At 32.8% G+C, this 12156-nt stretch overlaps 1 protein-coding gene and 1 non-coding gene across 2 annotated transcripts; both read left to right on the top strand.

Moving 5' to 3' along the window:
* Positions 1-1298: 1298 nt before the first annotated feature.
* On the top strand, positions 1299-1370 carry Trnap-ugg (transfer RNA proline (anticodon UGG)). The gene has a single exon. It is a non-coding gene; the product is annotated as a tRNA-Pro (tRNA).
* A 2540-nt stretch (positions 1371-3910) lies between these two features.
* Positions 3911-10802, top strand: LOC129005494 (probable ribosome production factor 1). Its single transcript, XM_054434399.1, has 6 exons — positions 3911-4155; positions 5334-5567; positions 6816-6969; positions 7980-8062; positions 9344-9525; positions 10597-10802. Exons 1-6 carry the CDS (start codon positions 4045-4047, stop codon positions 10769-10771), a joined length of 939 nt encoding a protein of 312 aa, XP_054290374.1. The 5' UTR covers positions 3911-4044; the 3' UTR covers positions 10772-10802.
* The last annotated feature ends 1354 nt before the right edge of the window (positions 10803-12156 follow it).

Below are 12156 nucleotides of genomic sequence, written 5' to 3'. Positions count from 1 at the left end.
CATTAGGACAGGACGACGTCTGTCGGGCCAGCTAGTATTCATAATAAAAATGTTTACATTATTTAGACTAGAGGACCCATGCTGCTCCGCAGCGTTAAAATAAATTTAATATCCGAGAAGCAATCAAATTTATGATTTTGATTGAGTAATACAGTATCTTGAACTTAGCTGATTCAAACGATCAATGGCTCAAATTAAAGTCAATTTACTGACTATTTTGAGTCCAAAAACATATAAAAATACTGGAGCTATTGATTTTTTATAAAAAAAACCTTATACAAAATTTTATGTTGGCTGTTTACCTTGCGTTTGCTTGAAAGTCGTCCGATTTGAATAACTAATAGCTTAAATAAGAAATTCATCTATTAATTTTTGTTTGTTTGTGTTGGTTTTTGTATTAATTTGTTAATTTTTTTATAACAGTGAAGCCAGCATTCCACTGAAGGTTCGTAGACCAAAATAAATAATATTATAATACTAACTGGTGAAATAAATTGAAGTAAGAACTCGAAAATAAATCAAATTTATGTTTTTTGCCCGAGTTATATATTATATAGTAGATAAATATATCACGATGCTTGATGTGAAATCTGTGCGTGCATCTTTCAATTTGTGACCTCAATCATGAAAATCAGTCGGGTAGAAGAGCCAAACAAACGCGGAAAAGAAATACAAAATTTGTTTAAATATATAAGATGAATTAAATTTGTTCGTATTTTTAATTTGTTACAAGCAAAACTTATAACAATAACTTACATTAGGACCTATAGTATATGTACTGACGCCATAATATCACGAAACATCTAAATGGTGTTAACTCGTAATAATATAAGAGTATAAAGTGCATATACATATTGCGGATAACATTTAGAAAATCAAACTATGTCTTAAAATAAATTTAGATTTGTGTACTGCCGGTAAAAAGTACTACAGTATATTGACAGTGGTTACATTGATATAGAATGCACTTCCCTCAAATGGTTATTAAGAGAGGTTATTGTTAACATTTTACATCACGATTAGTAAAAAATTCATGACGTCCAATTTAAAATATTAACACATTATAAGTTATTAGATTGATTAAAGCATTAAGCAGAAATCTTCTTTTAGCTATATCAGAAACTCCTCCAAGATGATTCTCGAGCGCTCCTTACCGCTATACCGACTACATTGCATTGAGATCCTTGAAGGCGCTTGACGACGAAGAATGAAACTACTTTCTCAACACCTGGTTTTAGCTTTCTCCAATAACGACCTCGAAGTGTTTACGACGGCAAACATAATTTCCACTGATAAGTGGCCGCTTGGTCTAGGGGTATGATTCCTGCTTTGGGTGCAGGAGGTCCCGGGTTCAAATCCCGGAGCGGCCCGTTACTTTTTAGAACTACATTTAACATTTTAATTCTACTAAATAATTTTATAGGTGTTGATTTTATTATTCTACTTTTTATTTGCCATAAAAATATAACTTCATTTAATTATTATTATTGGAAATAATATATTTATTTATAATATGTAATTATTATGATTTGTAAACTTTACTCCAAACTTGGAAAATAAAATAATTACCGATAATAGCTAACCCATAAATGGTGAACCGTCGGAAAAAGTAAGTAAAGGTTGTTGTTTTTCTTCAAACTCGTGTCTCCAAACTTATAATATGAATATAAATACTCAAATACTCTGTTTAACAACTAGCTTAAATCCAACCAACAACTGTTGGAGTCTCAAATATCTGACGAATAAGCAACATATTGTTTTTTAAGAATAAAAAATAAACAGGTTCTTGTCAGTACGACTAACTATTGAATGATAACACAATAATTATTGCATTATACGGTGGTGGAGCGCTCTGCGCTGGTACACACACTGCCACACGCCAAGTCTCAAGGCCTAGTGTATAAAAGCAAACATCCAAAATAATCTTGTAGTACTATGCAATCGAATTCCGCATGCGAACCCAAAACTTGTTTAGTTTAGTGAGTTTAATCATTGTGCTGCTGTACATTTTTTTGTTCAGAGCTCGGACTATAATGTTCTTTTATCAGAAAAATGAGTTTGTAAAATTTATGTAGTTAATATCTCGAAGTAATTATAATTTATTCTTTGTTTGTGTTTAAAACACTTTTATATGATTTCAGGATTGTGATAAAACACAATTATTGAAACTAAACTAGAAAATTAATATTTCGAATTTATGATACTGAATATAATTATTTGTTTTGTAATAATTTTCTTTGGGGGTACAATTGAATTTGTGTTTATAACAGTGCTCGTAAAAAATAAACCATAATGATATCAATACAAAACAATATGGCTATCAGTAAAAACGATCTTTGTTGGCTTGCTTTTTAACTAACCACACAAGATATATTTAACTAAACATATCAAGAGACAAAATCTGAAATACATCCAACTTTGTATACGAATTTGTTATTTTGTTGGTCCGGCATTTCATTATTCATCACATATTTAAAAAAATGCAATCATCTCAAACAATTATGATCACTAGCATTGTCATCAGTTTTGCAAGATTACAAATAATAACGTTCACAAATACTTTTAAAATTCTCAAAGAAATATATAAAACATAATTTAACTGCTAACCTCCAAGGAAAGTATAAATTACCAATTTTTACCGTTAGAAAACCAATGAATAATGTCTCAATTAAATCCTAGTCAACATTCTAAATACTTTATAACAAATTTAAATCCAATATTTTTAAATAATTTTACCAATGACTTTATGCACTGCAAGTAGACTTTTCACGGTTAGTTCAACAATGAGTCAGTGTTTTCTTAGGCACTTTTTACACTTGTGTTTTACATTAAAGTAGCCTACTATAGAGGAAGATAACGAAATCTAGTCTGTGTGACTTTATCAAATCATTCCAATCAAATTTTCCCGGGGTCTTTTACCAAAAGTGGGAGCCACTATGCCATTATTATGTGGACACTTCCCATTATTATTCATTATAATGTTTATGAATGATTGAGCTTATTTTGGAGTTGCTTTAAAAATCATTCAATCTATATCTTTTAAACTACAATTTATTACTAAACATTTTGATGTTAGGAGTTTTATACTTTGTTGCTATTATAATCTGGATTTGTTGTATATTGCTAGTAATGTCTTGTTATTATTTTTGTTGTTTGCTGGTCAGCTGGTGGTAATCTATGCTTAGTTATTAATCGATGTGGTTATATGTGCAATAAAGATTGCTTATTTGTACTCTGCTCTTGTGTCTACCTCTACCAGTATAGCTATGTAATATTTGTATAATGATGTATCCTTTGATATGAATAAATAAATAAATAAATAAATTACATGCATTGTGTATGTCACTTTACATAGCCAAAGGCTTTTATTTATTTATTCAATTTCAACGGTAAACACAATTTTTACAATACAATACATAAATTTATAGATGCAGACATGTTAGTCTTACCATTTTTTTACCTCATAAAACCCCGTTCGCATGGTCCGATCATACTGGTTCGCGAACTCATTCAAGTTTATCCCGCTTTACACCTTTATACGGAATTTCATCAAAATCGGACGAAAATTACTCAAGTTACAATTACAATTACAATATCGCGTCCACGTACGTCGCGTTTTCGGCCTCTAGGGACATCAAAATGAAAAAGTAAATCGGCCCTGGGCCTAGGTAAACCGTACCACCTATGGTAAAAGCATAGATAAACATGTTTTATCTATGGTAATAGTGGTAATAGAATTCGCTAAAAAGAAAAGAATCAACTTTAAAAAATGTTTGTGAAGCTGCATGCTACAAACAATGCATTGCTAGACAGATTTGGCTCTCTGTGACGTTTTGGTTTTAGCATTGACTATGAATCCTTAAGGATTCATAGTCAATGGTTTTAGCTTCTGCACTTCCATCGCCAACAACAATCCTAACCTCAATTCTAAATTTCTAAAACTAACCTCCAACTCGTGACCGTTCATGCTGTTCCGACCATTGATTTAATTACTCATATTGTGGTTGTACCTTCCTGAGTTTTAGAGTTAACAAAGCAAACAAAATGAGTTCCAGAAAAGAAGATGTTCTGCCGCAAATGAAAAACCCCAATCATATAAGAAATAAAATACGCAGGAGAGAACTAGTAGAAAAACAGAGACAGTTATTGAAAAAGGTAAGGGTTAGCCTAGAGTTAATGATCACAGCTTTTAATTTTGTCAATCTTATCACATAAATCTTTTAATTCTTTTGAGCTTGGTGAGAAAGATACTCCTAAAATAAATGTTGAACATCTTGGCAGAACTAGCTTTGGGCAAGTAAGTTAAGTTTAAGATTGCACAGGTAGGACCCTGCACCTCAGAAGAGGGGGTCGCGCTAGAGGGAAACTTAATCTAGGCTAATTGTAAAAGATACAAACTTTGCACCAAATTTGTAGGCCATGGAACCGAGAAATTTTAGGTTTAGAATAATTGCAAATATACCGGTAATCCGCCACTAACTTACTTAAGTTATCGCAGCTTGTACTCTTTTTGTCATCATGTCAAGTCAAAAAGAGGACCTTATATAACTTGAAGTATAAATAATCTGTAGGTTAATAGTTAATTAGTTAAGTACCTATTAGTTAATTAGTTAGTATTAGTTATTATTTAGTTAGTTAATTAGTTACTTAGTAGCGATCGCTCAAGTGCTAGCTCCCGGTCACGAGCTGTAAAGTTATAGGAATGGGTGAATCCTTTGAGAGTTGCGCCTCAAATCAGGCATTTTGTTTACCCTACTGTGTGTACAGGCCTAGTCACAGAAAACCTACTACTATAAACCCAGAATGCCAACCGCATGGTAAAAAGCGTTAAGTACTTTGAGAGAGCTTTGTCTGTCAATTCGTAGGCAGCACCACCAGCGTTGCTATGCACTCTGCTAGTAGTGCTATGCACTCTGCCTCTACGAATCAACAGGCAAAGCTCTCTCAAAGTACTTAACGCTTTTTACCATGCGGTTGGCATTCTGGGTTATAGTAGTATGTCTTCTGTGTTAAGTTATAGTTGATTGAAAACATAATGAAGGAATAGGTACGGTAGCCTATTATTAAATCACTGATCAGTCAAAGTGCCAAGCTGGGTTTCCGGTTACTAATCCTCCACTAGTCAACAACCATTATTTTAACTACTAGTTAAGTTAGTGTGTTAATTTTAATTTTTGATTTTTGGATAGCACTCTAAATACATTAGAATTAAAAACAAAGTTTTAGGCTGTCTTCCAAAAGATTCGGATTGTCAACGACCTTTTTCTGTTGGTAAACTTGCTTCAGTCTCATTAATTAATTTGAGTGTACAAAAGTTGTTGTTAATGTTGCAGCAAAAAAAGGCAGAAAGAAAGAGAAGAAAGGCAGAGGGTGAGGCTCCAGGTATCCCGAGGACAATCGAAAACACAAGAGAACCAGATACTACAGTTTTGGATCCACAAGTACAGGAGAATGAGGAGAGGATTGAAGAAATGAATTTGGATTTACAAACTGATGAATTCCAAAGCTATTTTCAAAACCAGTATGAACCCAAAGTTCTCATAACATATTCGGACAATCCTTTAAGGGTAGGTTTAAATGCTAAATCACTTCTTGATCAGCATTGTACGTGTTATTAAATTTTAAGTAAATTAAAGAAACTTCTTATAAAACTTAAAACATATATTCACGCTTATACTGTTACTACCCACTTAAAAGACGATAAATAAAAAAAAATTGTTTAAGTGGTGATTGATTACGATTGGACACTCCAATCATCATCAGACCCAATAGGCGAATGTTGGGTCTGATGATGATTGGAGTAATCTAAATCGATCACCACTTACCATCTTTTTTGTATATTTACCGTCTTGTAAGTAACAGTACCGGTACCTATAAGCTTATACCTATGTTTTAAGTGTTGTAAGACGTTTCTTTTATTTACTTTCTGTTTAAATGCTGTAGGCCTATGGTTTAACTTTTTAATGTTGAACCTTTTAACTTTATAATGTTGTTGTATTAATGTGTGATGAAAAAAAATACTGAAACACACTTTTAACAGGTACTTTTTTATAAATTCGTCCTAATGTTCTGGATTGACTTAAAAACCTCTTCTGGAAGCACTAGCCTAATTTAAAATCCAAAGTGAATGAATTGGTTTTAGTTATTCAATATCTTCTTAACCTGGCTAAGTTTTGCTGCAGTTCAGTCTTGTAAAAATATTGTACAATTAATTGACAATAGTTCACTGACTAACCTAAGAAAAGACTGATTGAATCAACAAAAATGGTGTCCACCATCCTTAAAAGCTTAGGCCTTAAAGTCCAATTCCTTTGTCATAAACATTTTCTGCAGAGGAAAAATAATTTGTTTCTTGTTGATTAGGCGATGGCTTTTTCTTGTAGGCCTATGCATATTATTCTAACTCCAGTTATTTACGAGTAAAAAATAATGCCTTTTTTACGATTATAGGTAGATAGCTGAATATCTAGTCTAGCCTATTTAGGCCTACATTTTTAACGAATTTCCCATATAGGGAATAAGCTATTTAGAAGTTTCAAACATTCTAATTTTAAATAACTATATACACAGACTTTGATAGTTCTATATAGAACTAAGGTTATGCCAGTCTTGATTCCAATATCTCAGACTTAACCAATAAAATGGTGTCAAGAGTATTGATTACTCGTCACGTTATTATGCGGTGCAGTAGTTGTGTTGCCTACTCACTAATACCTTAGTATAGTAGGCCTATGTCAAATCTCATCTGCAGGCGCTAGTTGTAGTGTTGTTCAGTCCTATTGTCCCTGCCTGAAACAATATATGAAATGTTGCAGAAAACCAGAGTATTTGGTGTGGAGTTAGGCAGAGTGATCCCCAACTCTCTGACTAGGTACAGACAGAGGTGCAGTGTTAAGAGGATAGTCAAGGATGCTACGGCCAAGAAGTTCACCGATGTCCTTATAATCAATGAGAACCATGGCGAACCTAGTATCCTTTGACTTTGAAACTATACCACAGTACGATATTGTTTGCTTAGTATACAATGCTTAGTATATTAATACACTATGAAATAATATGCTTATAGTTTCAGCATGATGATATGCTATCACTCCAGTCTTATAATTTTAAATATCAAATATTTTGTAAAACATCTATTAAGAGATGTAACCACTGTACCAGTATGATATAGTTCAATACCTGATGTAAAATTTAATGTTTTTACAATCACTTGTCATTTGTGTTTTCCACGCCAATGGCATTTTTCAGGTTGGAACGGTCCAAACCCTAGTCTTGTTACTATCAATTATCAAACTATTTTTAGATAGACACATGGATTGATCGCCCAATGACAAATGGCTTCTGGGTCTTAAAATTAAAATAATTTAGGAAGGAAACAAATAATAAATTAACACACACTCCCAATAGAATAGTCGAGTAGTTTTAGTGCTCGCCTAACAATCAAAAGGTTGCAATCCTGAGAAAAGGCAGCAGCTTTGATAGTTTCTAAACTTGACCGAGGTGTTAATGATGGTTGTTCTTCAAATATGATTCTGTCTAATAAAACAGCTGATCTTAGTCAGTAACAAAGCTACACAGGTTATTATCTACATTCATCCTTCACTCATATTTGCATTAAAATACATTGTAGTGACATGAAGAGAATAATATTTTGTGTCTAGACTATAAGCTACATTGAGCTATTCAAATTGTTGGCTTTGTTCCTTTTCTTTACTAAATTTGAATCTGAAGCCAAGTTCTTTGCCTTAAAATCAAGTGTAATCTAACTTTTTTGTCCTTTATGTGTTACTAAACCATCCAATCCCGCACAACTTTAGAAAGTGATTGATGGTATTGTCGGGTTGTCACCGCCACTAACTGTACAGGTTTAAATAATGCTTTGACTATGAGTTCATCTCCATTGCAAAGCCCAGGTAAAACAACTAGAAATTTACAATAATATAATTGTAAAGGTTGAGATTTTCCTTAACACTTTCAAGATGGTCTCGTGGTAATTCATCTTCCCGATGGTCCAACTGCTCATTTTAGGCTTAGTAACGTGAAAATCACTCCAGAGCTTAGGGTGAGTATTCAATATGTTGTTCACTACTACAGTATATATCCACAATTACTTGTTTTTGCAAGTTAAGAGCTTCTGTTTAAAGACATTATCATTGACTTTTAATTGTATACATTCCATCTATATGGACCAGCTGTTGCCAATTTTTATTGAAAAAGAAAGTAGTTTCGAGCCAGTGACAGAGTGCACTAGTATTTAAAATTATATTTTCTACCTTATTTTTTTACTGATGTAGTTGGTGTGACACAAGAGATGCTATAGGTTACAATAAGTCGCCCCATTACTTTTACTTGTAAAAAAAAACTGCATATTTGATGGAAATTAGTAATTTACATCAACGCAATCTGTCGGTGGCTAATCTCACAACAACAATTATTTACCTCCTGATTTTATTGTAGTTGGAGTCAACAGAATTTTTTCATTTAATAATTTTTTTTAATCTGGTGAGAAGCAGAACTTTAACATGGGGATGGAATGTCTAGCTCTAGCAATAGTCAGAGACCGCAAACAGTACCTAATGCTGGCCACCAGACCATTCAATTTCAAGGAAACCTGATTTATTGTTATGATATTTTGGACTACTCTTTAATTTATTTACATTTTATAAAGGTGCCAACTAAGAAGTTCCATGGAGATATGATTTTATGAAGCTGATTGAGGTACATAATAATAGAGATTGTGTTCAAAGAATTTAAACATTCTAGAGCTAGACTAGTTATACAGTCAAACGTTGTTAGTATGAACCTCGGTGAAACAAATTCCTCGATAAGACAAATCTTTTGAAATCCCCTTGAAACTTTCATAAGGTCAATGCTAAAAGCACCTCTGTACAATGTAGTAATTAGGTTAAAACCATTAGACGAATTTGTTTGTGACATGGACTAGGACTGATTAACCTCTATACAACGAATATTCTTAGCACCAAATCTCTACAAAACGAATGCAACCTCTATAAGACAAATTGCCCATGATCTTAACCTCCATAGTAGGTTGTTTTCGGAACAAACAGAATCTTTTCCAACATGAAACCCCCACCCATCTCTCTTTCTTCCTCAGTCATTGTTTGGCAGTGCCTCAGATCGAGGAAAAACCTCTTTAAGACGAATAACGGCATTATTAAAAAACCTCGATAAAAGAAATCTCTTTATTAAAAATACCTAGACAATGCAAATTTTTCCCCTACCCCTTGAAATTTGTCTCATTTTGACTGTATACAATATCATATCTGGCCTCACAACATTTTTTTTGCAATCTTAAACCTAACATAATATTTTATACTTTTAGAAAGACTGGAAGGAAATTTCGTCCCATCGACCTGAAGTGATTCTGAACAATTTTACCACTCGTCTGGGTCAAACAGTCGCTAGATTGCTTGCTTCTATTTTCAATATCAACCCGGAATTCAAGGGACGGAGAGCAGTCACCTTCCACAACCAGAGAGATTACATCTTTTTTCGACATCACAGGTACTAAACTAACATCCCTTTAGAACTAGTCACTTCTTTGTCATAGGAATGATGTTGGGAATTCCAACTCGTGAAAGTTCACGTTAAGAATTATTTTCACTACTCTGTATATGAATAAAGCTCATTTCCGTACAGCTGAGCTTTACAAAAATTGCCCCTCACAAAAATTACTTTTCCTGTCCCAAATAATAGTGTGCCTATCCCAAACAAACTAAGTTTACATTAAGCTCAACAGGATCACTAATACTTTGATCAGGATACTAATAGTAATAGCGTAATATTTGTCTATTTCTAGAAATTTTTTAAGTGCTGACTTAAATGAAATGTAAAACTTTTAGTATGAGAACTATGACGAGAATAACTATGGAATAATTTTTTTATTATTTAAGACCAAGAAGTTTCATGTGGTTATTTAAATTTGCATTGCAATGAAAAGTATCGTTCACAATGATCCTTGTTACAAAAAGTGCACCCGGCTTCACCTTGCTCATAAACTACTATTGCACCAAAATGGATAATTTTTGGGACTAGTAGTAAAATGTCTTAAATTCTTACCAAATTGTTGATTTGATAAATCCATGTGATGTATTGTAAAATTCATTGTTCATTTCAACACAATTTTCATCATCATTACATCAATGTAAAATAAATAGCTATCAAAATTCACACTCTGAATGTGAGATAAAGGAATTCCAATACACAATATGTAAACTAATAAATAAACATAAAACAAATCGGTCTTTTAACAAACTTAGCAACAAATGATAGCGGCTTTGATTGGAGAAAGACAACCTTAGCGTGTTTTATTTCAATGGAGACAAAGCAAAATCAGTTAGTCACTTATTTTCAAATTAAGTCTATCCACCAAAAAGGGTTGTTTCCTAGGGAATTCCTATACTGTTCTAATATAGACTAGCCTTATGATAAAGTATGTCTTTGTTCTCTAGTAAGTAATCAATGTATAGGCTAAATAGTAAGCAGTTTAAATTCAAATAAAAATGTATACATTTTCATAGTACATGGTTTGTTCCTACGATGGCTGACTCCCTATAACATCTGACTTGTGTCCAGGTATGAGTTCAGCCCCAAGGCCAAGCCTCGCCTGAAGGAGCTTGGTCCAAGGTTCACTCTACGGCTACAGTCCCTACAACTCGGAACATTTGACAGCAAGACTGGCGAATATGAATGGATACAGTCCGGCAGACGACACGAACTGGAGACATCTAGACGTCGCTTCTACTTGTGAATTTGTATTTAGAGAAGTAAAAACTGTTTTTACAAAATCTTAGTTTTTCATGCAAAGCCCTTTTAAGCTCATTTCTGTAGCTAAGCTATGTTTAAAGACCTAGCTAACTTATGGTATTGATTTATCAGAATATATTGATTATCAGCACAAATAGTATTATGGCTTTGGACTTTAGGGTTTTGGCAGAGTTTCTGGATAGTTAGACTGAGGTCGAGCGTACTTAAAAAATGGCCTGCTACCTACTATTAAAAGCCTTTAAGACATTCTTTAACAGTAGTATTTCCTTAATTTAGAGCATTTTCCTGGTATTGTCACTATTATCAGTTATTTTGGATGACCCTCACTAATGTAGCAAAGTTTTAAACCTTTGAATAAGGACTATTCAGCAAACATATTTTTACTACTACAAATTTTGATTCTTATACAATTTCTAGAAAACATCTTTTCAGCTTTGTATATAAGCTAGTACATCATTTAGCAAATAAATGCTTGGACTAGAATGGAAATTCTACTTTATTGTATAGTAAGGTTGAGGATACAACGTGGAGCCCTTACATCTTAGTAGGTTTTTTTTAAATATGTGTAAGTCAGCAAGCTTGAATTGAAAAAAATCATTTTGTCACACGAAACACAAACATCTTTACACTAACTTTCACAATATTTAAAACTTGACAGAATTTTTAGACTTGTCATTAAGAGAATTTTCAATTAAGGATGTCAGTGACAGTGAATTATGATTATTATTTGTTTGTAGAGTGTGAAGTGTTTCTTGTGTTTTAGTATACTCTTTACCAATTGAATTAGATAAGTCTGTTATCCTAATGGTCATATTAGACCCACAACGATCTATAAAACACCCACTTACTTGCTGTTACTTTAACAACCAGTAGTAATGAGTATACTTGAGCTATCCTCCAGGGTTCGAAAGTATCACAGTTTACTCAAATATCCTTCACAATATATTTTGAATGCAGACAATCATTGTGGTTTATGCACTTTTGTAAAGTGTGTATTGGAAATTATTATGTTTGTAAATTGTTTGATTGGTTGATGATAAATAACTTGGCGGAGGAAATCTTTGAATATTTCACACTTTTGGCCATAGAAGAACTTAATTAAAAATATCTCCAGTGTTTGTTTTTCTGCGAATAGACTAGTAGCTAATAATTTTGTAATTAAAAATATAAAAAACATATTGAAAACTACAGATTTTATTGTGGAAGAAAGAATAAGGAGAACATACAATAAACAGCAAATATTATTAGGTACAAAAGTTTCTTTAATATAGTCCAGTACAATGCACCATACTAAAATGGAATGATAACAATAAGGTGTTATATCTTATAGTTAGATTGAGCCAAGTCTTGTGATCTAAAACTAAACTG

Source organism: Macrosteles quadrilineatus, unplaced genomic scaffold (genome assembly GCF_028750875.1).
Source record: "Macrosteles quadrilineatus isolate MER2022 unplaced genomic scaffold, UCM_ALF_1.0 Scaffold_22__1_contigs__length_1958994, whole genome shotgun sequence".
Lineage (NCBI taxonomy): Eukaryota > Metazoa > Arthropoda > Insecta > Hemiptera > Cicadellidae > Macrosteles > Macrosteles quadrilineatus.
Note: the sequence above shows the minus strand (reverse complement) of the source record. Positions and strands in the feature narration are given on the sequence as shown.

What these genes read in the sequence shown, in the direction of transcription:
- LOC129005494 (XM_054434399.1), top strand. Translation starts at nt 4,045, where the DNA reads ATGAGTTCCAGAAAAGAAGATGTTCTGCCGCAAATGAAAAACCCCAAT. An exon ending in ATTCGGACAATCCTTTAAGG is followed by an intron (nt 5,568 to 6,815) that starts GTAGGTTTAAAT and finishes GAAATGTTGCAG; the next exon opens with AAAACCAGAGTATTTGGTGT. An exon ending in ATCTTTTTTCGACATCACAG is followed by an intron (nt 9,526 to 10,596) that starts GTACTAAACTAA and finishes ACTTGTGTCCAG; the next exon opens with GTATGAGTTCAGCCCCAAGG.